The sequence below is a fragment of the Lissotriton vulgaris genome, chromosome 3_1, assembly GCF_964263255.1.
Source record: "Lissotriton vulgaris chromosome 3_1, aLisVul1.2, whole genome shotgun sequence".
NCBI lineage: Eukaryota > Metazoa > Chordata > Amphibia > Caudata > Salamandridae > Lissotriton > Lissotriton vulgaris.
This window is the reverse complement of record NC_141689.1, coordinates 36,811,012-36,838,470: the sequence shown is the minus strand read 5'-3', so window position 1 is coordinate 36,838,470 and position 27,459 is coordinate 36,811,012. Positions and strand designations below refer to the sequence as shown.

General features: G+C 46.7%; 1 protein-coding gene across 1 annotated transcript in view; it reads right to left on the bottom strand.

Annotated features, from left to right (window-relative positions):
- Nucleotides 1-27,459, bottom strand: part of LOC147725878 (putative E3 ubiquitin-protein ligase HERC1) — a 1,064,842-nt gene that overhangs the window by 114,972 nt on the left and 922,411 nt on the right. The window contains exons 60-67 of the mRNA XM_086963380.1: nt 27,165-27,320; nt 25,896-26,018; nt 17,058-17,160; nt 12,687-12,856; nt 10,026-10,170; nt 5,462-5,631; nt 4,954-5,120; nt 880-1,045 (exon numbers count right to left, since the gene is read on the bottom strand). Coding sequence (XP_086819506.1) covers nt 880-1,045; nt 4,954-5,120; nt 5,462-5,631; nt 10,026-10,170; nt 12,687-12,856; nt 17,058-17,160; nt 25,896-26,018; nt 27,165-27,320 — 1,200 coding nt within the window. The remainder of the gene's footprint in view (nt 1-879; nt 1,046-4,953; nt 5,121-5,461; nt 5,632-10,025; nt 10,171-12,686; nt 12,857-17,057; nt 17,161-25,895; nt 26,019-27,164; nt 27,321-27,459) is intronic.

The window sequence follows — 27,459 nt, the reverse complement described above, 5'->3', positions numbered from 1 at the left end:
GGCTGATGGGTTGGGCCGGCCCGCCTCTTATAGAGGTCAGGTGGTAATGGGTCGGCCATCTTGGGGAGGGATGGGAGGCATGGGAGGCTAACTTTTTGCTTTGGAGGGTTCTGGTGTGGAGCTGAAGCTCACTATGTAAGTCATGTGGCGAGGAAGACTAACGAGGAGGTAATGCACTTTAGCTGGAAGCTCACTCCAATGTGTTTGGGTAATTCAGTAGTTGGCAAGTTTCATTACAAGAGATGCTACTTTGAGGGCAGACATCTCTCTGGATTACGCCATGGGCATTTGGTAAGCATGCACCACAACAAACATCCTCTCAGATAAAAATGTATGCATATCCATAAAATCCTTAAAAAGGGTGGACCTTTTTAGCAGCCCTAATTGGAGTACATGCCATCGACTTCATAGGCGGACTGCCTCACCTGCAATCACTTTGTTATTAGACAGATATTCTGATAGAATGAATATTATTGCAGTCAGTCTCACACGTCAAGCAGGAACTGATTCACAAAGTGAAAATGAATCAGTATCTCAAATATGCTTCACTCAGCTAGTCAGGACTAAACATTAGTCCTTGCCCAGTTATGTAGTATGGTACTGAGAGAGTACTTGTTTTCAGTAGGAGATGAAGTTGAAACCCTTTGTCCAATGCTTTTTTTGAGTACACTTGTCAACTTCTTAACTAAAAGTACAGGGAAAGTCAGGAGTGTAATACGGTGATCCCATTAAGGTGAATGGGGAATGAATAGAAATAAAAGCAGGTATGTTTGTGTAGTCTTCATTTTCAGGAAATCCCACACTGATGAATCAGAATTGTCTACACTTTGGTTTCACACCTCTCATCTTGTGTTATATATGGTGAAAATCAAATGTTACCTGGCACATCTCCGTGATTGTGTCATCGAAGACACCCCCAGCATCATCTGCACCTTCACCAATCAGCTTCACTTTCCAGGCGCGTGAAGGGAGGCGTAACTCTGTCGGGTTCAGGTGGACGACCTGTTTGGCCAGCTGGGTGAAAACTGGCGAGCTGTTTATCTCTCTAAGGAAAGAGCATAGACAGAACATACAACTGAGGATGTTTGAGATCATACAGTGAGAAACACCAGCCCCCAGATCAGTTAATGAGTAAAATCAGTAAATGAGTAAATGTGTGCAGATCTTGCAAGGAGTGACGCCAGCTACAGCTCGCAACGATCACCTCCAGCCCACAGATCATCTAATGAGTAAAACCTGTCTGAAGATCTTACACGGGCTAATGCCAGCCTAGAGCTCAACACACACAGCGCCGCAGCCTACAGATCATCTAATGTCTGCAGATCTTGCAAAGTGTAATGCTAGCTACAGCTCACACAGAGTACCTCCAGCCTTCAGATCATCTATTGCGTAAAGCCCCTCTGCAGTTCTTGCGAGGACTAATATCCGACTACACGCACACAGCATACCCGCAGCCTACAGATCATTTAATGACTACAGCCTGTCTGCAGATCTTGCAAGGACAAGTACAAGCCTACAGCTCACACTAAGTGTGTGTGTGTGTGTGTGTGTGTGTGTGTGTGTTGGCATTTATATAGCGCACTGCTACCCGTAGGCGTCCTGGCGCTTCGACCGCTGCGAAACCCTTCCTGGCTTCCCTGAGAGATGGTCCCTTAATGGGTATCTCCAGGGTGAGACCAGGCATCCCCGGCGGTCTGGTGGGGCCGTTAGTGAAGATGAGGCAAGCTAATGCCCAGAGTTGCCGAGTGTGATCACTGATCAGAGTGGGCACCGAGGCGAGAGAATTATCGAGTCCGCTGACCCTGGTCCAGAAACCTGCCGCGCCGGGAATCGAACCCTGGTCCCGGGCCGTCCTCTGCTCTCGGGTCTGCCGCCTCTAACCAGTGAGCCACACTACTTCACTAAGTACCTCCGGCCGATGTATCATCTAATGAGTGAAGCCAGTCTGCAGATATTCTACTTCCAAGTTTTAAGTCTTGAACTATCACTGTGGATGGTTTCTGTTCCATCAAGCATACCGCTAAGGACTCGCATAGAGGCAAACCTTTACCATAACTCAGTACCATCTATGTGATACAATGGAACTGCACAGAATGTGTGGCATTGTATAACATAGGGTCCAATTCCTGTTCACAATGTCTCTGATGAACGAATCCAGAACAATGGCCTTTGTGAGGATCCAGATGGTTCTCCGCTGACCATCCCATCTTTCCAGAGTGGATTCCATTTATCAGCGTGCTTTAGATGTGCACTCACCGTGGTCCAGTGATTAGGTTTAAATTGATACCCCTCGTGGATTTCTGCATTTCTATTCAATTACACTAGGCTTTCTAGAAAAGAGTTGCGAGCAAAGTTGGACATAATTTTGGTTATCAGTTTCAGAAAATGCAGAAGATGGTGTTTAATTCTGCGGAGCACTCTATATTCTCTTGTTGTTGCGGTCTGCAGAAAATATATGGCATCATGGAATCTGAGAAAGTTTGTCCACATTGAACACAAGGAGCACATTTTAACAAATCTGCACGGAGAATACTGGGAGTGTTTTTTTACATCTACCCTGGTGGCTCCCAGCTTTTTGTAACAAATACTTCATTTGACTGGATACTGATTTTCAGTTTAATACTTTACCGTTCTGCATGACCCTATCTCCTAGCCAACCCAAGTGTCATTGGTAAGTCTAACACTTGGTCCCACAGACATTATTGTATCCTCACACTTCACCCTTGGTTTTTCCTGTATAAGTGGGTTTTAACCTAAATGCTCCCACATAAACCACCCCTCACAAACCCACACCAGGCCCTCTGCAAAAGGAATTGGAGTAAGGTCACCAAGGAGCACCTCAACTCCACCCTCAACCATGATCCCCCCTCCCACTACGACTAACATCAACTCTGCTGCCAACGAACTACACAGATGGATCACCAACTAGCAGACAAGCTCGCCCACTCCGTAACTCCGACAGACAGTGCCCCATTAAAGCCACCTGATTCACCAACGACCTCAAAGAATCCAGATGCACCTGCAGATGTTTCGAGAAAGTATGGAGAAACAGCAAAACCCTGATAGCTCGGACCACCTTCAAGAACGCCATGACTGAATACCACCAACGCATCAGATCCACCAAAAGGACCTCCTTCCAGGACAAAATCCTTGCCAACTCTAGCAACTGGAAGGAACTCTTCAGCATCATACAGGAATTCATCAAACCCCCCGTAAAGCCTCAGACATCACACGTTCCCAGGACCACTACAACAAACTCGGCTCCTACTTCCATCTCAAGATCAAGTACCCCTACGGCAACTTTAATGAATAGACTCCGAAAACAGAAACCACACCTACCTTCAGCAGGTCCAACCTGCCTACCGTCTCCACCTGGAACCCAGTCCCACCGAAGACACCATCATGCCCATGAATAGCATTTACTCAGGAGAAGCCATGGAGCCCTACCTGCCGCACATCTTCCACAGAGCCGCGGCTGCCATTGCAACCGAGCTACGACGCACCATCAACACCACCTTCGATTTTGACACATTCCCTGACGACTAGAAACGAGCAGAGGTCAAGCCCCTCCTCAAGAAGCTCTACACAGACCTGACGGACCTAAAAAACTACAGACCCATATCTCTCCTTCCCTTTGCAGCTAAGGTCACCGGGAATATCATCACGATCTAGCTCATGAACTTCATCGACGCCAACTCCATCCTCAATGCTTCCCAATCTGGATTCCCCAGCAACCACAGCACCGGGACGCCCTCCCCGCTGCCAAAGAAGACTTCTGCACTCTTCTAAAACCAGGGCCACACATTGGCCCTCATCTTAAAAGACCTCTCTACAGCCTTCAACACCATCTCCCACCGCCAGAACCCACTATGCTGGCATACAGGGAACAGCCCTTGATTGAATCTGCTCTTTCCTCACAGGCAGAACCCAAAGAATCAGACTCCTGCCTTTCCTCTTCGAACCCATTGAGATCAGCTGCGGAGCACCCCAACAATCATTGCTCAGCCCCACACTCTTCAACATGTTCATGGCCCCCCTCGCTGCCATCGTCAGACAGCATGGACTCAGCATAGTATCCTACGCCGAAGACACCCAGCTCATCCTCCCCCAACACCACCAGACTCAGCTTCCAGGAAGGAGTGAAAGACATTGCATCCTGGATGAGAAGCAGCTGCCTGGAGCTCAACTCAGAGAAGACAGACGTCCTCGGACCCACCCCCCTGCATGGCACACCACCCTCGGCAACACCCACAACCACAGACCCCACTCGTTACGTCGGCATCATACTAGACTCCTCCCTCACCATGACCAGACAGATCAATGCCTTCTCCTCCACGTGCTTCAACACCCTTTGCATCCTCCCCAAGACCTTCAAATTGATCCCCCCCCCCGAAGCCATAAAGACTGACACTCACACACTCATAACCAGCAGACTGGACTACAAATCCCTGCTGTCAGACTCATTCTCGGCATCCCACGACATGACCAAATCACCCAGCACCTACGAGACCTCCACTGGATCCCCGGCGAGAAGAGAGTGACCTTCTAGCTATTCACTCACGCCTACAAATCCCTCCACAACACCGGACCCTAATACCTCAATGAAAGAGTCTCCTTCCATGTACCCAAGAGAAACCTCTGCTCCACCAACCTTGCCCTCAACCAAACCCCGTGCATATGCAGTGCCAAAGCAGGTGGAAGAGCCTACTCCTACATCACAGCAAAGACCTTGAACGAGCTCCCGCTCTACATCAGACATTCCCCCACCCTGCACACCTTCAGGAAGAGCCTCAAGACCTGACTCTTTGGCTGAATCGGAGCTGCATGACCTCCCCCCCAGCACCTTGAGACCCTCACAGGTGAGTAGTGAGCTTCACAAATCCCTGATTGATTGACACGAGAGTTGCATGAATCCCCTGCACTGTGCAGTGCTCCTAATACTGAATACTGTACCTGTTGGTGATTCTTTTGACGGTGACCTGTGGCCCGTATGCTCTGCCCTGTATCATTGTCCGTCCAATGGCACGCACCAAAGGCAGGCTGCTCACTTTGGGCGAGAATAGGCCTCTTAAATGTCCCTGGGCAATGGCTGACATCCCAATGGTGTATCGCGAGCAGTACTGCAGTGGAAGGAAGCAAGATCTGAGTAACACAGGAATAGACACAGTTGGGTGATCATACTTATTTCAGTCAAAAAGTTATTAAGTTTATTGGACTTGAAAGAAAGACACTAGTTCCAAGGACAGTTGAATGCAGTGTAAGTATAGTGTAGGAGCAGGCTTTTTAAGATATGAGGAAGAGCGAGCTACAGGAAAATAAGACAGAATTGACTTTAGAGAGAGTAGGGATGCAAGAAATGAGGATGTGTAGAAGAAGCGAGGGGCGAGGGTTAAAGACGCCCTCGAGCATGCACAGAAAAGAAGAGGAAGTACAGAGAGAGGTGGGACATTAACCACAGTACCTTATTCTTTGGGGTCAAATTGATCAGTGTCCAGGATTTGGCCATCATGTGCGAGATGTGATACAGCACTTGCAGGCGGCACTGGAGGGCTTGAGGGCTGCAGTCCACTAGAGTGCTGTACTGGGAGGGAATGGTCTTTGGAAGACTGAGCTGAAGGTGAGGAGCAGGAGCTAGAACACAGCAAGAGAAGTCACCTTATAATTGTAAAGCTTCGTGATCGGAGACTGAAAATGCTGTGCATGCCCTCAGTGCCCGATAGCACCTCATGTCTTTGTATCTTTCATTATCAAAAATAGATACATTCATGTTGTATCCTCAACAAATTGTGTTTTCTCATTACAAATTTTCAATCTTGTTGGCGACACCATAGAAGAAATATAAGTGTCCTGAAACTTTAGAAGACCTGCCACACCGAAGCACTGACACATTTTTCAGGGGAAGACCTCCTTTGTTTTAGTTTGACTCCCCGGAAACATCTACAATTTTAGAAACCAAGGGTCCCTGAAGCAGCTCTCCAGAGGGCCACAGATATCTCTGGATGAAGTTGTAGGGTAGTTCTTAGAAGGCTGTTAGAGCCACCTGGTGAAGAAAACCATAGGGCATAAACAGCAGTTTTCAAGGTATCCTCCTCGGGAGCCCACAGCCTGGGGAACCAGCAGCCCCGAACAGCTGTTACACTAGTTCTCGCCAGGAAGAGGGGGTAACCGTGGCGCTGTCTCCCCTACCCAAGAAACCTTGGACTTGTCTTGAGTTGCCCAATGTGAGGGTGTGGCTCCCAAGTCCCACACGCGTGGGTCTCACATTCTCCCTATCCCTCTTGTGCTGAGTAGCGGGGAGAGTGAGACAGGTGGTACAGCGAAGAAAGAGATGGCTTCCTCCCTGGTACCAGAAAGGAGAGAGTTGTGTAAACCAACAAAGGATTGGGGTTGATGCACGATCCCCGGTCTCTCACTAGGAGGTTCATGAAGAGGGCAATGGCACAGTAAAACCTCAAACTAGAAAACATCAGCAACATGCTGAGTTTACACTGAGGTTCGCTTGTTCATATACTATAGGGTACTGACCTTTAAGAAGTCTTGAACTAGTAAATAGTCAAGTAACATCCCTTCAATCACCCACTGACTGTCACAATTCTTTTTGTTTGTTTGTGAAAAGCAGTAGCAGGCCAGGCTTCTGGTTATGTAGCAAACACTGGGAGTCCTGCACCCCCGTCTGGGACTCTGCACTAAAGCCTAAGAGTTCTGAGCAATGTGATTAGTGCTTTCGTTAAAGTATTACTACACAATTCTGCGGCACCTGGACCCCAACTATGATTAGGAAGAACCCTTGTAAAACCCTAGTAAAGTGGTACTACATATACCCAGGGCCTGTAAACTAAATGCTGCTGGTGGGCCTGCAGGCCTGACTGTGTCACCCACATAAGTAGCATTTTAAAAATGTTTCAGGACTGTCATTGCAGCTCGTGTGTGCAGTTTTAAACTGCCATTTCAACCTGGCAAGATAAACCTTTTGCCGGGCCCAAACCTTCTTCTTCAATACATATAAGTCACCCCTCGGGGAAGCCCTTAACAGCCCAAAGTTTGGAGTTAAGTGTATTTAAAAAGTGTGACATGTACTTTAACCTTTACATGTCCTGGTAGTGAAACTCGTTAATTTTTCACTACTGCAAGACCTACCTCTCCCATAGGATAACATTGTATTGCCATATTAATTTAGTAAGTGATAACTTTCAATTGTGAACAGGTGGGAGTGTTCAGTTTGGTGTCTAAAGAATTGAAATCTAAAGCTGTCTTTGATGATAAAGTCGGATTTTAACTAACAATTCTGAAAATGCCACTTTTAGAAAGTTTTTGTGTCCTAATCATTTGCCCCCAGATGCATCAACAAACCAATTTGCGATTCCTTAATAGCGAAAAATACCGATTTGCTATTAAGAAATTGCAAAATGGAATGCATCAAGAAATCACTTAAGAAATAGCGATTTCTTAAAATTCCTTAATTGCGACTCGCAAATTGCGAGTCGCAATTAAGGAATACCTCCCCATTCATAACTATGGGCCTAGAGGCCCATAGGAATGAATGGGAAGACAATCTCGATTTGCGAATCACAATTAGCGATTCGCAAATTGAGATTGTGATTTCAAGGGTGCAGGGGTGTCCAAAGGACACCCTGTTGCACCCCTGAAATTGATATGTGCACATATGTTGCGCACACACATGCCCGTAGGGCATGTGTGTGCGCAACATGGAACTTTGAAAAATGCACTTTAGTGCATTTTTCAAAGTTTTTGCAAATTACCACGAAGTTGTACTTCATGGTAATTTGTGTGCCCTATAAGCAAATTCGCTATTTTAAACACTTTCATGCATTGCATTTAAGGAATCTCAAATTGAGATTCCTTAAATGCAAATAATCGCAATTTAGCGATTTCTAAAATTGCGATTTTTGTATTTGGGATGATGCATCCCAAAAGCAAAAATACCGCTCGCAAAGGGCCAGATTCTCAGAATCTGGCCCTTTGCGAGCGGATTTTTGTTTGATGAATATGGCCCTTGGTTCCTGCAGCCTGTATTCTGGGTCACATGATTAGGTGTAGTTGGCAGTTTATCTTTCTGTATTGCTCCCAGATGGTGAGACAAAGATGCATAAGTGTTAGCATAAAGAGCCATCTCTGACCAAATGAGGGGGAGGAGCTGTCACCCACCAGACTTGCACACCCTATAGACCCGGCCTGAGCACACTCACACAGGGTTTACCACTAGTCTATTGTGACCTCAGACACCTTGGCCAGAACATGGAGGTAGGAAAATCCGAACATCTCTCGGGCCACTTCAAAGTGGGCACCAGGTATGAATAATAGACCCTCAGCCTCAACTCTTTAGTACACCTCTGGACCGGTGGAAAACTCAGATGGACTGTTGTACTATTCTGCAAGAAAATATTTTACTTTGTTGCCCTGTTGCTTGCTGCCCCGTTACCTGGGTGACAGGACTGGAGCTATATCTTGAACTCAAGACCACCAGAGTGACTCAAAAGGCTAGTTGGCTGAACTCCTGATCAGAGCCTAAAAAAAGTTTACAACCACCTTGCACCGCACACCTGGACTGACTCTATCCGCTGTGAGTCCTATCCCCCAAGCAGTGCCACCTCAGTGCTGGACCATTGGAAATGGCCTGAAGCTGCTGATCTGCCAGACTAGCTGTGGTCAGAACCGACGCAGCATGACACATCTCCTCATAGCTCTGCTTCAGAACCGCAACTGCACGACGCATTCCCAATGAAAGACTTCGCATCTCACCCCATAGTCTCCTCAGAACTGCCATTGCACGACGCATCCCCAACACAGGTCCTCGCATCGCAAGTTCCTTGTTGACGTCATCCTCGACGATAATGCAGGACTCTGCATCACAGCACCACAGCACCACAGCTTCTTTGGAAGCACTAGTGTGTGATGCATCTTCGATGCGGGACGTCGCATTGTAAGCCCATCATAGACTGCATCCTCAATGACGATGAGGGACCTCCCATCGCAGCCTAGCAGCTCCTCGTAACGGCCACTGCATGATGCATCCTTGACAATGGATATTGCAGAGCTCCATAATCTAGATTTAAAGTACTTTGTTCAGAGGGCCTAATCTGGTCTCTGTATCTGTCCCACACTCCCTGGCAGTTGGCCTGAACTTCTGACTGTGTTGACCAAAAAACCACAGTTGGCACTTTTTTCTTCTAGGCATTATTTTTACCTAAAACTTTAAAATTGCATACCTCTGCTTCTACTGAATCGATTTTTGAATTTTGTTGTCAAATTATTTATTAGAATATACTCTACTGTTCTGAAATTGGTATTGTTCTTGTGGGTGGTGTGTTGTCACTTTATAACTGCTTGAAGTGGTGCATAAATACTTTACACATTGCCTCCAAGTTAAGCTTGTCTGCTTTGTGCCATGTTATCAAAGGGTTAAGCACAGGTTCATTTTGAGTTTGCTTGTTACTTCACCCTGACAAGGATTGTGTTTATGCCTGAATAGGGTTTCACCCTCCTCCCCCCAACTAGTAACCCAGTTTCCATCAAACATGTAGGGCTTTTGTTATTGGCCTGAATAATAACTTTCACACTTGTGTAAACATTATTGTCCTTTTATAAGACTGCATTGGCACCAGTGCAAGTTTGAGGCTTCCTTGGATATGCAGCCTCTTAGATGTGTGAGATCGTTGTGCTCTGTGCAGGACGGGTGGAAGGGAGAATTGTGTTGGGTGCTCCTCACTGCCAAGAGGAATTTCTGGAAATCTCGAATGTGTTTTTGGAGACGCCAGACTCCTAGGGTCATCAGCATATATAAATCTGCAGACCATTTCTAGAACAGGTTTAGATCCCACTGTACACCACCCAGGTCAACCCTGTCTGTCTGTCTCCAAACCAGCGACCAGAGAGCGGTAACATCAGATGAAACTGTAGCATCTCCGGTGAGCTTTGATGAACGCAGAGAGGATAGCAACAAGAAACAGGCTTTGCAGGAGGACATTCATCGTATAGTCAAATTCAAGAGATCAAGGGGCTCCTACCTTGTGTTCTACTCAGGCGAGGAGGTGCAGGCGTCGTCCAGGCAGCGCTGTGGTTTCGACCAGCAGAGATCTGCTGAATGTTCTCCCCTTGCAGAGCGGTCACCAGCATCGGCTCGTTCACTGCATTTGTGTGCCCTAGGCCCAGCTGGCGGGATCAACAAGCATTGGTGAAGGATATTATTATAGGACTTTAGCCGTACGCCCCATCAGCGAACGGCATGTGATCATATAACTAGAACGACGCAGTCCAGGAGTGGACTGAGCTTCTGGATTGAAGCCAAACGATTGCTTTATGGGTAGTGCAATGCTCTTTCAAGCACTAGCGCATCCATACATACATGCATACAAACGTCTGTATACACACACACACACACACACACACACCCACACACATACACAGCTTGTGCCATAGTGTAAAGACAAATGGTGTCTCACCAAGCTATGTTCACCAACGCAAAGCTCTCACCTTGCTCCAAATGATCATTCCTTTGTGCTCTTTGAGAGAGTGGGGTTTCAAGTAGCAATACTAGACTGACATACAGTGGTTGGATTGAACTGTAAATGTACTGTGAACAACACTATCTTTAAATAGATTAGAAATCAGGAAGAAATTATATAAAATCTACAGCTGCATAAGTGACCATCTTTGAAATGTCTGCTTCTGAGACTTGGTTATTGTTGATTTCCATATTCTCCAGGGAGAAGGATCTTGAGGTAAGGATTGTTACCTAAAGATGTGTATCTAGAGTTGTTTCTGAGTCTTCCGGCTTAATACAAATAATCCATAAAGGGTTGTCTTCCAGGACCGTGCAATTTTTCCTATGCTAGTAATGATGATTGGATATGTGTGCTTAAACAGGGTTCCATCACCAGTCTAAATGTTACTTTTGATGGCCCATTACCCCTTCCTCAGGGGAACTTTAATGGTCAGAGGGAATCTTTATCTAAGACTCAATTAAACATGTGATTGTATTGACTGATCTCATGTTTTTGAGGCTCATTGAACCACATCTGCAGTCTAGGCATCAAGGCGTCCTCTGGCTGTAACACAGGCACTCTTCGATATAGCGCATAACTACTAAGGTGATGCTGAAGTATTACATATACACTTGTCTATGCACCAAAGTGCAGTGACACAAAGAATGCATGGAGGAGTGGCTTTGAAGGTTGGCACAGCTGTATCTGAACAGGATACTGTCCTCACCTGCATCCAAAGAAGCATCAAACAATTCTCCTTAATGTCAAACACAACACAGAGTTGAGCTAATCGGGAGGGATGGACAGCCCCTTGGCAGTGAGGTCTGTGCATTCTCGTCTAGAGGGACACATGGTGGACAGTGCCTTGTTTGCGGATATAACACATAGCAGGAGAGATGGGGAAGCGAGGTACTCTGGAGAAACCTGCTTTATGACATGAAAAATGAGGTTCCTTCAGAACAACCACACACATGCCTTTTAGGGTTTGATGCCTATTTTTACCACCTGGAGATCCCAGCCCTTCTTGACATCTACGCCCATTAGAGGAATACTCTAAGAATATATACTGCTTCCAAAGTCCTTTAAAATGGTAATGGTATCACAGAAAAGAGGAACTCTGGGTGAAGTGCCACTTAGCACCACCACCACCATAGGCCTGACCCTTGCCTATTGAGACAGTTTTATAAGGCAACATTTTAGAGAAATATTAGTTACTACGAACATCTTGCATGTTAGAAAATACTGGGAGGAGACAGTAGGAATCGAACATTGAGACTAGATATGTGTAGGTGAAAAGTTGCACTAGGGGAAACAATTATGGGCTGGAGCCATGGACGTTGATTCACTAAAACGCCTTGAATACTGAAGTGACGTCACTCCCTTTCACCTATCTCAAAAGACTGACCTATCCACAATTTAGTCCCTCAACAGTGTATTGTAAATTCTGACATCACTGTAGAACACCGTACACTGGTGTAGTCCAGCACATAGACTTACAAACATCTCTAGAGGCAATATTCAGAGGGAGATTGCCGGACTCTACAGGACTGTACCTAAGCTTAGTTACTCCCAACTAGGTCGCCAGAAGGGTCTGTGTATATGTGTGTACCTCCCACAGGCATAGCTTGGTCAGTATGATTGGTGAGGTTGGGGTTTGAGCTTCAATTTCCCAACAATTACGCTGGTATATCCTGGTAAAATACATTATTTGAGAAGCATAGCATGGGGGGGCGGGAAGGGAGATCAATGCAGATTGTTAGGGTCGCTTAACAGCCACCTTCCCATACCCTGCACCTGTACTGAACTATTTACTAGAGACTGCACTTATTGGGGAGACGTAACACCCTAAACACCCCCGCCCCCGAATCTAGGCTGCTGGTTGCTCCCATCGCAAATAAGTGATGATAATATATATAGAGCTTCTAATTAGATTGAGAAAGCGCAAGACGAACCAAGGACCTCAAGGTATAGTTTGTCCGGTGCTTACTACTGTTCCCAGGACTTCTAACAGGCTGCATACAGCTCCTAACTCATGCCAGATGAGTTTGGAGCAGATCCAGCCATGTCACTCAATCTTACCTGGGGTGGGGGAGGGGAGAGGGGGTAGGGGGCAAAGTTACAACATAATCACCAGTTGTGGACCCCCAGAATCTCACTCTCCCCTTCAAATCCTGAGATACTCACCTGTCCTTCTGTGTTGCAACCCCAGGAGTAGACGTTCCCTCCTTTCGTCAAAGCCAGGGTGTGCTCGGTTCCCACCGCCACATCCTGGATGAACAAGGAGCTGAGGACCGGGACCTGCTGAGGAATGCAGTGGAACTGGGCCATGGACTCCGGCACACCGATGTGCTGCTCTGAGAGGAGAAGTGCAGAAAAGGAAAGAGTCTCAGAAAGAGACATGGACATTTTAAACCTTCAAATAGAGTAGCCAACAACGCATCTAGAAGGCAAAAGATAGTGCTTAATTTGAGCCTGTGGTTTCCGGTGCTCAGCACCGGCACATCCTTATCAACACAGGGGGTTGTGACAGTCTGCCACATGGTGGTGCTGTATGTCTAATTTAAAGATTAGATTAACAATGTTATGACCCTGGTCGTAGGTCACAGAGAAGGGGAACACACACAGTAACTCCACACACGAGCTCTGTATTTGCCGATATGAAACGGATGCGAGTGGGCCATGATTGAGTCTGTGTTAGTTTGCGGGACTACAAATCGCAGAAAACCTCCAGGGCACGGTGCAGATTGCCGCCCAAATTTCCGCAATTAGGCCTATATCAGCACTGCCCTCGGATTGCCAGGTGCTTCACAATTAGAGTCTTCTTTTCAAGAGATATATCTTCTCTAAAGTAAAGACAACAGTTCAATACCTGAGATGCTATTAAATATTTAATAGCAACCTCAGGTATTGAACTGTTGTCTTTACTTTAGAGAAGATATATCTCTTGAAAAGAACACATCAGTATTGGCAATCTCCCTTGTTGATTGTACTTTTGAGGCTCAGGCTTACTGATTAGAGCCAGCCCTATTTTGTTTTATTAGTCACAATCAGAGTCGGCATTGGATTCCAGAGGATCGGGACTTCAATCTATTCAGGCGAGCGAGCTTTCACACGGCTTCTCGTACCCGCTACGGCGCAGCTTCCTTTTGGTCCTGCAGTTGCCTTTATGCTCAAGAGAGCAAACAAGGCACACTTTCAGGTGTTTTCTGCTCGCATGGTACGAGTTTATCTGTTGCTGATTTTGCCCTTGCTGATTTTGTAAGTTTCTCTTCAATGCACCTTTTTGAGCAGAGCATTCAAGACCTCTTTATATATAAGTTTATACGTATATGTGTATGTAGTTTGTAGGCTCCGGAGATCAGCCCTAGGACTTGTCTGCTTCTGGTTAGCGACTTTTTTTTCTGTTCAACTGTCACTATTTAACTGGTTCAATAAAAAAGGACCAGTAGAGGTCAGTAAAATACCAGAATTGCTTTCTGCTGAGGGACTTTCATTTTATACATTTTCTGCCAAATGGCTCTATTTAACTGTCTTGAGAGAAAACGAGCAGTAGAGGTCAGTAAAATACCAGAATTGCTTTCTGCTGCGGGACTTTCTTTTTTTTATTTATCTGCCAACTGCCTCTATTTAACTATTTTGAGAGAAAACGGCCAGTAGAGGTCAGTAATGTACCAGAATCACTTTAGCATTCTCTAGATTCCAGTCCATAGAAATTGTCTTCAAGAGCACCCATAGACAATAATATTTTTTTCAAATCTTGTACTTTCATTTAGATTAAAAACAGAGCTTTGGGCTATACCATTTCCTGCTCAAAGGCAATATTTCTCTCCATGTGTTCCCATACCTGGTGTGTCATGCAGTTTGGTGCTTACTTTCTCTCCATGTTAAAGAACAGTAGATGTAAACAAAATATCGTTCCCGAGCAAAGGACAAATTGACATTCAAAATTGAGTCATATCAAATCATCAGTCCAATAAAGTTTCCAGATTCAAGGTGTTCTCAAATAGTTTTCTTCTTCATTTTCTTGTTTCCTTTATACTTTCACAATCGTAGATGTATTATACATAGATTCATGGTGGTGAGTTGGTGACATCACCAAATGTAGCCAATTGGCTACTTGTAGGAATGTGAGGGCTAGTAGTTGTGATGGTTCTGTCATTGGCAGTGTAGAAGGGGCAATGTGTGACAATTATCTCTAGGCAGTTTCTCACTCAGGAGTGCAAGTTTGCTGTGTTCAGAGGGCATCTGCCCACAAAATTACCAATCTCTGATGCATATTCAAATGACGTTGTGAATTTTAGAGCAGAGTGACAAGCGCGGAGCTTTCACTCACAGAGGGAGAAGCCTTGTGCCTGGGTGTAGTATCTGATTCTATTGCTGCTCAAATGAACCCTCATCTAAGAGCTCTTTATCCATACAGGCCTGAGGTCTCACTCTCAAAGGCCTGGCATGGAACAGGATGCTCTGTGTGATGGATGCTACTGGGGACCATCATCAGCTGATGTTGAGGTTCTTCAGATAAACTGGTAGGGAAGAGCCCACTGTGTAGAACATGTAGGGAGTAGCTGGACACAGGATTAGGCCTGTGAAACTCTTGTCACTCTCCAGGCACCGCTGACACACCATTTTAATTGCAGGATGACCCAAGGAGGCCAACCTGCCACCATTGTATGTTGTGTTGTTGTTGGACCTGCACCAAGCAGAGGTGGCAGAATCAAGATGCAGGAAGACTTGCTGCCAAAGAGAACCTTCAACCGTCTGAAAGTTTGTTTTGAGACTGATCGTGAGATGTTAACCCCTTGAGTTAGTGACTTCTCAATAAGGCGGTTGTAGATTTTTCTCTCCCTTGAGATTGGCAACCCTGGTCCCTGGAGAGATGATGTCTGTTAAAGCATGAGGGCTGGACTCGTCCCTCACCCCATCCAGTAGTTGGGGGGACTATAGTGTCTGACCTGCAGGTCCTAGAAGCTCCCGCAGAGGACTCTCAAGGAAGGTCGGGGAACCAGGCATTTCAAATGTCGTGATCTGGAGTTGCGTCCATGGAGGCCCAGGTAGGGCAGAGCCCCACAATCATTGCTTAGCACAATCAAAGCATACGACACGCAGCACCTACTACTAGCTGATAATCACATGTGGCAATGCACTAAGCAACAGGTCTCAAGCTTATTTTGTATTCTTTTTGTTGTACCCATCTCCCACAGTTCAAATATGCAAAATAGCACATACAGAGCATAGGCACGTTGCATACCGCACAGCCTCACCTGGGCATTAATGTCAGCGGAGTGCACCCTTTTGAGGAAGATTCCATGCCCCCCACATACACAACACATCAATGTATACTAGAACCACTGTATCAACATCTGCAGATCTCTAATGTGGTTAAAAATGTCAATAAAAAGATTTAAACAAATCAACAAAAAAACAAAAAGAAAATGAGGGCTGGACTTCCTTATGTTATGATGACACCAAGGCCCAGTGTTGACAGCAACTGAATGGTGGGCTGACCTCATTCCTGTTGTTGAACGAGTGATGGTGCTCCTGTATGTCAGTCCTCTAGATAAAGGTACCCAGCATGACCATGTCCCTGCAGGTGGGCTGCTGGTGCTGCCAGGATCCTGCACTGTGGCCAGAGCTGTCCTTAGATAGGTGCCTCAACAGGCACTTTCTTCATTAGAGAGATGTAGCCCATAAAAGAGATTGAGGTGTTACTGCTGTGTACATTGGCATGCAATGCAAGTGAGGGAAGAGGCAGGTAGTACTGGTCTGTCAATCACGACAGCTGAGGGAAGGGTTGGGTGTTGGCGGCGTGGAAATAGGTAACTAACAAATGCAAAAAGCGAGAGATCTCAGATATCACGTGCGAGATGCCATTCATGACATTGTTACTTTGTTGACTTATAAAGATGCTTTTCACCTATTGAGATGGTTTCACTATTTTCTTAAAGATTGGGCACATCATTATGCCGTCCATTTTATATCCTCAGAATGTGGGTTGTGTGCGGAGGGTCACCGCTACTACTCAGTAGGTACATCAAGCCAGTGTTCACCATCATCAAGCCAGAGGATTGGACTTACTGCTCCTACACGGAGGAGACTCGAGTGCGTGTCTGTGTTTTAAGTGCATCATAGAACAGGCTCCTGTCTGTGCGACACAAAATAGGTTGTTGTTGCCTATTTGCTCTGTTTGGTCAAGGAATTTAGGCTAAGTGCTCCTAATAAGACTCTGATGGAAGAGAAACCAAGGATTTGCTGTAATGGGCCAGAAGATGTAGAACTATTTGCCTTCACAAATGAGCTCAAAGTACTCTTATTCAAGAACTAACCAGGCTCCCCATTCTCCAGGGCATGCTGCTTCAGACTTTCCTGAGTATTTATTCTTTCATTGACCCTCGCGCCCAAACAAAACTGACCTTGCAGTGGGTGCTCTGCAAATAAATGATATTATAAAATACAAAAATAATAAAAGGGAACTCTCTCAGTGCAGCCTGCCAGATCCTGAGAATGTGACACTCAGATCGAGTCATGCAGACCATTACCTTCCCCAGAAGTACTTACCTTGTCCAAAAGTGAATACCTGTCCGCCCTTCATAAGCGCCACAGAAAACTGAGCTGCACAGAGGACCTTCTTGACCCCAACATCACAGAGCAGGTCCACCCTCTGCAACAACCAGAAACATGGAGAGTGGTGAGGGGGCCGAAGAGGGAGAGGAAAACAGAAAGAAGACACATTAATATCAAAAGGAGAAAAAGGACAGTTTGGCATCATAGTGCCCAACTCTGGTCAAAGTACTTACTGCCTTTACTGAGGTTGCCGCTACAAAGATCACTCATTTGCTCTTAGTGTCCATGCACCAGTCCTACTAATATGAAGCACTGGTGCAGGGTTACATTGGGGTCCTGGACTGTTGTCAGACAGGTGCTATATAACTGAGCCTGGTTTTGGCAGACTGAGGGGCATATGTACAAGAACTGCTGCTAACTAGCGTTAGTTAGTGTCAGTTTTCTTAACGTGGCCTATCACCGAAAACCATTGCCCTGTTAGCGATGTATGTACAGTACATCGCTACATGGCTATAGTTTCGGGTTGCCGCACTGAAAACTGCCACTAACACTAGCGTGAAGGCAATACAAATTCTGACGTTAGCGGGCGGGAACTGATGAAAGGCCCATTAGCAGCAAAAAACTCACTTTAGTCAGCCCAATGTGACTCTAGAGGCAAAAATAGCCTATAAGTCCACCTCCAATGAAAAATAGGAAACAAACCCAATGGAATGCAGAATGGAGCAGCCAGGACCAAGTGCAGCACAGATCAACATCCCTCCCAAACCCCCCAACAGCCAGGATGACCAGCCAGAGTCCATGGAGAAGAGGAAATTCAGAGCTACAATCATGAAAAGGGGCGCATTGCTGGGCAAAACCAGTGATGCATCACTTATCATTGTGCACTCCTTGCAACACCTTGAAAGAGCGGACAGTCATCTGGGCCCAGAGGCCTTGCTGGGCCTGCGTCTGGGACCCAGAGTGGGATGTGGAGGTGCTGTGGAGTTGCTGGGCAGTGGCGATAGACATTGAGGCATCGGCGATCACCCTACCTGGTAGTGAAGTCTGCAAGGTCGCATGGAGACACGTTGCTGCCCTGTGTAAGAAGACCGGCTGGTGCCCCTTGGGTCTGGGAACGGTAGAGGCGCTCCTGCACACCAACGTAAAGCGGTCTGCATCACATACCACGTGTCACCACTACACAGGGGTGCACTGAGGAGATTACCAATGGGGGGCTGCACCTCTCTGCATTACAGTCCGGAGGATGTTGCGCTGGCCGGATGCAGTGGAGGGTGCGGCCCCTGAGCTGTGCCGAAATTGTGTGGCGGGAGCGCTGCAACTTCACGCCTAAGGTGGCCCTGTTGCCTCACCTGCATCGGGAGGTTGGCCAGCGGACTTGGTGGTGACTGCTGTACATAGGCTTGAGAAATTCCGCCTGGCTGAGGCTCCCGCTGGCTGAGTCACAGATTTGGAGAGAGTGCTGCGGATTGTCCAGGTGAGGAGAAGGTGGGACACATATCGGAGTAGGCCCGGGGGTTGAGTTGGACCCAGGCATAGCACATGTGGGTGACACACCCCCAGTGGCGGCTCATCCGCTTTGGCGGAAGAGCATCGCCCCATTGCTTTCAAGCATTGCAAGAAGAGGAAACATAACATGATGATAACTTTCTGATGTACTCATGCTATGGTGGTAGGGTGGGTGGGGCTGCCATACTCATGGAGGAGGGCAGGGGTGGAGCGTAATGCCCACTCAAGTGTACAATGGCTGCAAAACAACATGCATGGAGAACATTCCCAGCCCCTAGCTGAACGTCTTGTCACGGTGCTCAAGAACAATAACAACACAGCATTGCAGCATTGTGATTGGCTTAGGGGAGGGAGCTTGGCTGCCTGCTTCCTGTTACTGGAAGCAGACTCAGGAGAGCAAGAGCACAGAATAAGCTGGACCCAGCCTCAAGTTAAGAATTAAAAAAATATATAATTACAACACCCGCTCTATCTTGGCGTCCCTAGCCCCTCCTGTGTTCTTTCCTCCGTTTCTGCCTCTCAGCTGTCTAGTCCCCCCGCAGCAGTGCAAAATGGTGGCCGCTGTGTGTACCAAGTACCTTCCCATAGTTGTCAATGAGAACAACTTAAGAATCTATATGCAACTGAATCCCTAAGTAGTGGACCGACTCGGTAGTACATTTCAGCGGGACATGCATATTTGGTGGCTGAGTGGATGAAGTTAGTGGGAAGGTCAGGGATTTGGTCAAGTTAATGTTTAGTCTGAACAACTGTCCAAATAGGACCACTTTATTCAAGGCTGAGGTGAGGTGGGTAGCCGAGTCTCTAACATATGGAAGCATATCATCCGTGTAAGCAGAAGCTATCAGCTGATATCCTGGGAAGCGCACCCCTCTCTGGCCATGATATTTCCTGAGAGCACAGAACAGTGGTTCGGAAACCAGAGCTTATAATAGTGGAGAAAGAGGGCACCCCTGTCGAGTGCCCCTGGAGATAAGGATTGGTGACGTCACCTTATTCCCAAGCTTGACTCTGGCTACTGGGGCTTCATACAGCACTTTCACCAGCTGAAGAGAGACCTTTCTGACACCCACCCTTCTAAGTACCGCCTCCATGAAGGGCCATTCGACGGAGTTGAACGCTTTTTCCGCGTCCAGAAAAACTGACACAGCTTTAACTTTTGGATCAATGTGCTGGATTGCTGCAAAGATTGTTCTAAGATTAGTTGTTAAGTTACGCCCAGGGATGAATCCCGCTTACTCGACTCCCACCAGACCCGGGATCAGGGGTGAAATTCGGTTAGCCAATATTTTGGCGAATAGTTTCGTATCTACATTGAGCAGAGACAAGGGCCTGTATGATGAACACTCGCTGTGGGTATACCGAGCTTAAGGAGGGTTATAATTATAGCCTCACGCATATTGGGGGGGCATCACTTTACTCTCCGCCATCTCCTCGAATTGGGTAACAAGATGCGGTATAAGTCGGCCCTGGAATGCTTTATAAAATGCAACTGTCAACCCATCTGATCCCAGAGTGGTGCTTCTCTTCATCGATGACAATGCAATCTTAACTTCTCCTGGGTCTAAAGGTGCCATGGGATGCTCTCTGTGGGGTCAGTTAGCCTGGGCATCTGTATGTGTGTGAAGTAGTCTTCAGTGGCAGTACCAGTAAGGGAAATGCATGATCTATTAAGCTCTGCATAGTATCTACAAAATCTGTCAGCAATGCCTGATGAGTCGTATATCATTCTACCATCCTCGCCCAAGAACTCAACTATGGTACTAGCTTCCCCAGGGGGGGGGCACTGCAACTTAGCTAGGAGGGCCCCAGGGCGTTCGCCTTCCCCATACCCTCGCGCTGTGGCATACTTGCCTACATTTTTAACTTCACTTTCTGTCGTGTGCTAATACTCTTCAAGCATTTTTTTCATGATAGTCGCTAACACAGCTATCGCCTATTAGCAAGGCAGGCGAAGCGCTAAAAAAATTTGCGCTAGGCGTGAATATCACCAAAACCTAACGCCTGCTCAGACCACTTCTAAACCTGTATATCCAATAGAAGGTGGATATTCAGATTATGACCCTATTAGCGATAATGCCTGAATATCACAGGATTTCCAGCGATATTCACGCATTTTGCCGCTATCGCCGGATATTTTATCACTTTGGAGATAAATGTTGCTAATAGCACATTATCTCTGCGATAAAATCCGGCGATGCGCAGCGATAAAAAAAATATGACTAAGCTCATTTAGCGATAAACATCGCTAGTTGTTGATAAAATGCCCCTTAGATCACTGTTCCTAAGCATCTGGGAGGTATTTATGTACTGTGGCTCGAGTTTTTGGGGAATCGCTTCTGCGTTTGTCACCCTCTATTTTTTTAAGAAGTGTAGGTCCTGCTTAGGATAATTAAAGATGTGTGATTTCCAATCTGCATGCACTGCTGGGTAAATCATGTTATAGTCCAAACTGGCGTCGCGCTTCTTGCACTTGCTGCGTGAAATCTGGGTAAATAGATATCTCCGTGTCCTCATACCTCAGAGTCTGTAATTCCCTGGCTTTTCTCAATGCTGCATCAATGTCTCTATAGTTAAGTAAGCGCGTAATGATGGGGCGTGGAGGGGCGCCCGGGGTAGGTCTCGGAGCAAGAGAGCAATGCGCGCGTTCAATGATGAACATGTTGGAAAAAGTTTCCTTGGTCAAGAGCGCTACCAGCGGTTGTTCAACAAAAAGCTCCATGTTCTGTATGTTTGTGATTTCTCAGTGCCCATGATGCGCACATTGGTTATCCTCCAGCGTGCTTCCAAGTGTTCTGCTTTGGCTTGGACAGAATGCAGAAGTTTATCTAGCTTTGTGGTAGAGCTCTGGGTCGTATTTAGGGTGTCCTCGGCGTCTGAAATTCTCTTCTCTACAGTGTCCAGTCTCTCTGAGTGCTTGTCTAGCCTCTCAGACATTCTATGCATCCTAAAAGTGAGGGGATCAATATTACCATCAATTTTTATTAAACTAAGCTGCAAAGCTGTCAAGATCTGTTTCAAATCAGGGTCCACTGCAGTGTCCCCCATCTCCGACCCCAACTCGTTTCTCTCTGTGTCCTGTTGTCTGGAGGTTTCGTGTGGCTCAAATTGTAGTTTAGATTGGGATCTCTCTGTCTGACCCATGTTCTCCACAGTGGCGCAGTCAAAGACCTTCTGCTGTCTTGCGCCCGATGCCAAGGGCTGCCTGAGCTTGGGCGAGGCCCTCACCAATAGGCTCTGGCAAATCTCATGTGACTTCTGCGTTTAATTCTTAGCTGGGGGTAACTATGGTTCAGGTGAACTCCTTCCCCCTCTACCAGCCTTTTTCTGTAGCGTCCCAGCCAAGGGTACTGAATGCGGCTGTTGCAGAAGGTGGCGGGTCTCCCCGTGGGCCTCTATCACAGCGCTAGTTATGAGCCGGATAGCTGTGCTTTGGGTAGGATTGTAGATTGTGGTTGGGTTCCTTAACAAATAGAGCACAGCCCTCGCCTCAAGCTGACTCCACTGCGGGGCCTCTGCGCCCCTGGGTGTCTCAGAGCGAAGCCCCAGAGATTCTACGGCAGTGGGCCTCACTTCCGTTCAAATGATGTGGTTATAGGCCAGACAGGCTGCTGGATCCGTGCTGCCCTGGGCCCGCAGTATTTACAACAAGGGGTGGTGAGGGACAGAGTCTCTAAATTAAGCAGAAAGCTCTCACCCAGTCAAGAGATCAGGGCTAGATCCAACACCGTTTTTTAGCTCACTGCACCATCCCAGTTTCAGAACCTGGCTGTATGCAAATTAGTCTGTTCCTGTCCCAGTGCATGATGGGAACAGGGTAAACCAAACTACAAAAGCCAATTCTTACACTGGGAAGGAAACAAGCTCCCGGGGACCGGTTTCTGGCATTACAGCCGTCTTCGGCCCGGTTTGCTTGAATCCTGATGGTGCAATGAGCAAGGGTCTCACATCTGAGAATACCCTTCCACGCTTAGGGTGGACAAAAATATTTACAACAAGGGGTGGTGAGGGACAGAGTCTCTGAATTAAGCAGAAAGCTCTCACCCAGTCAAGAGATCAGGGCTAGATCCAACACCGTTTTTTAGCTCACTGCACCATCCCAGTTTCAGAACCTGGCTGTATGCAAATTAGTCTGTTCCTGTCCCAGTGCATGATGGGAACAGGGCAAACCAAACTACAAAAGCCAATTCTTACACTGGGAAGGAAACAAGCTCCCGGGGACCGGTTTCTGGCATTACAGCCGTCTTCGGCCCGGTTTGCTTGAATCCTGATGGTGCAATGAGCAAGGGTCTCACATCTGAGAATACCCTTCCACGCTTAGGGTGGACAAAAATATTTACAACAAGGGGTGGTGAGGGACAGAGTCTCTGAATTAAGCAGAAAGCTCTCACCCAGTCAAGAGATCAGGGCTAGATCCAACATCGTTTTTTAGCTGGGCCCGCAGTGACCACGCCCGATCACAGCTTCGCAATACAGGTCCAATAGTTAGTCACTGGGGAGCACGGGGAACCAGGTTGCGCTGGAGCGATGATATCCACCTTGACCTGCCCTTTAGACGAGTGTGCTGTGTTGCTGGTACTCATTACTGGTCAATGGGGCCCAGCAATTAATCGTGATCCGCTCCTCCGCGGTACGGAATGGCGCCCTCTCTGCTGCAATCTGCTCCAGCGTCCGAGGGCACAGTCGATCGCCGATCACTGCAGCAGAAGTCATACATGCGTCAGGATACTAAGGTGCAGCCAGGAAGCACACCCCGCGCACCTCTAACACCTCGGCTCAGAAAGAGCACTCCACTTCAGCTCCGCTGGCAAACAGAGCAGGCCTGTGCGCTCCACCTCCACGTCAGGTTGTAGGCCGCGTCCCCAGGCCAAGACGCACTGCTGCCTCAAGGAATTTTTCTGCTGGAACTTTGGCAAGTCGCAATGCCAGAGGTGTTCAAGGGGCCACAGCCGTGTTAGGGGAGCACTATGCTTGTAGAGAGAAGCAGGATCGTGAAGGAAAGTTTATTCACCTCACAGAGCTACTTTAGATAGCGGCCATCTTGAGGCCAGGCAAGCTCCACCCGAGATAAATGTTTGTTGAATGTAGGTTGATCAATATTATGATGACACTTCCATAAACCAAACGCTGTGAGGTTGGAAGGGGTCGGGGCTGAATATATACCCTGCTCGCAGTATGGAATTTAATCCCGCTCAGAAAACAGCTATGTCAAATGTGTCACCACGAGAATCCCCTGTCTCCCCCTTGGCTGCTGACGCCTTACGAGCAAAACTCTGGGCCTGTGAATGCTCATCTCGGTTTAACCTCACACACCTTCAGGGTGCTGCAGGCTAATTTTGGCTCTGCTACCTTCCCTCTTCTGCATTATTATTCATGTCGCTATTGGCAGTACCTCTGAATGCCCGCTCATTGGTTAAGCACACCATCTAAGTCCATGACCTAGTTATCAATAAAAAAAAAACAGAACACATGGCCATCATTGAATCATGGAGTAGTAACTTGCCAGGGTTGGATATAGATTTCACTGTTCCAACTGTCTTTCATGCTCATTGCCATGGCTGCCTTGCTTGGCCGACTCATATTGCCCTCCTGGCCAGCCTGCTCCCTTTTTCCTTGCCCATGAGACCACTTAAATCCTTAATTTGACATTTTCTTCAAAGCTCAATCACAATAAAATACTGAAATCCCTGCACCTCTTGTGGACAGACCATGAGGCGACCTTTTCACCACCTGCTTTGGAACCCTAACCACCACAATAACAAGGATATCCGCTGTCATACCTTTTCAATTTCTTCCATAGGTTAAATTGATTCCCAAAGCTTTCAGAGACATGCTTTGCTTGCACTCTCAGATTAATACACCAACAGTTGGCTACGAGGTGTTTGATACTCTGGTGCCCTAGTCTTTCCCTCACAGGTGGGTTCATGGTAGAACCTGAGGCTCTCAAACCCCTTGAAGCAAGCAGAACATACCTGGTGCAAACATTACAGCATCTGATACAGATTAATGACAGTGACTCAGTCTGACTCAAAATATGGCTATATCCGCCTGTAGCTCATAATTCCAAAATCACAAACTCTTCTTCTAACACTACTATGGCATCTTTGATATTACAAGGGAGCTTGCAGATCCCGCATGCAAGAAGACTACATTATTCTTCACTGAATCTCACAGATGAGCTATTTTTTCTTCCTCACCACAATTTAAGACACTCGCAAGACTTGCAGCTCCAGTCTTTTACCCCACTCGCTCACTGACTATGACCAGTTACTGAACATCTACGGAAGAGCTTCTCTTCGCCTTCTCGAAAGACCCCCTTTACAAATATCCTCTTGACCCACTCCCATGCAATGTAAGGTTGCTCTGGTGATGGCGCCTGACATAGAGCACACCCTCAATCTCACTCTAGCTTCGGCCCCTGCTCCTTAAATATATTATTACCCACTGCTGAAAAAAGCAAATGTGGTGCATGAAAACCCCTCTAATTTTAGGCCTCACTCACTCTTGCACAATTTTAGAAAAAAAACCCTGCTTCTGCTCCACTGTCAATATTCACTGAAATCTTCTACTCACTTTGATCTGGACCAGGTAGGATTCCAACTTCTACAGGGAACGAAGGCTCTGCCAGTGGCAGCCCCAGGTGATGTCATAATGATTCTGGGTCAATGAGGTGCCTCTGACATGATCCTTTTGGACTTCTTTACAGTATTAGATATTTAGGAACAAGATATCTAGGACTAAGATAGCAAAAGCCAAAAAAGGGGAAGGAATGTACCCAACAATGGCACAGTATGGTTCCCAATGCTGACCACACGGCCACTGATGCACACTTATTCAGATACACATGGGCTCAGTTTCCTCTGAATAGCTGTGATCTGATACAACGTCAGAAGAGAGACTGCTAAAAGAGCTATAGGTAGCAGTCACCAGGGAAGGAGGCAGAGGGTGATGGACAGGTCATTACTACAATAACTTTGCATCACATGTCTAGGAATAGATGTGTGACTACCCTAAGTGAAGTGTACCATCCAGCTAAACCACAAACATAGTTCATATTTGTGCAGCAGTCATGAAGAAAGCAGCCACTAATAGTGCTCTGAAAAAAGGCCGGAGGCGACCATGCTTTGAGGGAAGAAGAAGGTTATAAGATGTAAGGTTTTACATTGTGCTATGATGGTTAGAAATGATGTCCGAAAGCATAGTCTATGTTCTGTTCTTCAGATCTACGGAAGGCTGCAACTTTTTATAGTGTTGCAGATAATGTTGGGAAATGAATAGCAGCATTACTGGCAATCTTCAAGAGGTAAGGCTTTCTGCACCACATACCTGGGGGTAAACCTTTCCAAAGCAGCTTCCGCACCCAAGCTTTCCATTGTCTCCATCTCCAAAACTCCAGACCGTCATGCCATCGGAGGAGACCACCAGAGTGTGATTCATGCCACAGGACACCTGGTGGAAACAGCAAATATGGAGTGGAGCGTCAGAGTGGGAGGACCGGCCAGGAATCATGGAAGAGATAAACACAAGTTAGTGGCTAAGAATCGCAGACAATACTAGAACTTCCAACTTTCCTCTAGTACATGGTGAAGGTATTATTTACCTCTGCCTCTGCACCAGCACACATCTAGGGTATGTATTTGTTCTCTCCTCTGTGCTGTTTGAAGTGTGGGTTGTCTATTACAGTTGCCTGGCCATTGAAAATCTATAAAACTAAATGGTTTACTAAACGTTTGTTAAAACCCCTGACAAAACGATTAGGCTTTGATGTTTACAGTGTAAGGCGTTAATCTGTTGATTGAGGTTTGGTAAGTGTACAATTTAGGCAGCGAAGATGAGTACTACACTTCAGATGTGTGAGCAGGGGTTATTAGTGCTACGCATTCATAACCCTCCTTGACTGGCGTACTAGTGTAGCAGTTGAACACTATACTTGTACAATATTCCCAAGTTTCAGCCACTTTCTATAAAGCAGGTGCAAATAAAAAAACTTGGAACATCTGTTGAAAACGTTATTTGTGCCGGTTTCTCGTTGGGCCTATATATATTGGATAAGCCCAAATGACCAAAAAGTGGAACAAAACCTATTTACCATTGTTTATAGAGTGCTTTCATGGCTCATGAAGACAGCTGTGGAGACTGAATAGAAGATTTGTTGTTTTAGCAGGCAAGAGAATACCTAGGGTCCTCATTACAAGTCTCTTGGACTCTTTAGACAGTAATACTACTCCTATCAATCCAGATACCGTGGGTTTGGATATTCCCAGGCAATTCAAAGAGTTAAGGTGTCAAGAATGGGTGCATCTTAAACTTTTCTGTACCCTTTAAGGAGTACAGCTTGTCTATCTCTATTTTTCCTATCTCCTTTGGTCTATTTGACCTGGTATTCACAAAGCTTGTGAAATGGGTGTAGTCCTATAATGAGAGATTTCTAACCTTTGAACTGAAACTTTGGGCTATACAAGTATGGACCAGCCTGTCGCTTCAGCACCCATGTTGCCTTCAGACAGACCCATACATGTCAGATGTTGTGCACCCCTGTCTGAGTGGGACTAGTCATTATGGTGTGCACAGCCTAGGAAGTTGTAAACTCCTTACCTGTCCAACATGATGCCCTTCTAGTGCTGTCACCCTTTCCGGCAAAAGTCTGTTGGCAGTTCCCCTCAGCCCTAGTCGACCGTACTCTGCTCCACCAAAGGTGAAGAGCTTTCCGCTGGCAGTCACCACAGCAGTATGTTTAAATCCACAGGAAAACTGCATGGGGGAGACAAGAAGGAGAAGATCAGTATGGAAAAAGCAGGGGAATTTGTAAAGAACCAATTAAACAGTTAGTCACACCCACATCCTACATTGACCACCAGTCTTCTGGACAAGAAGACACAATAGCCACACT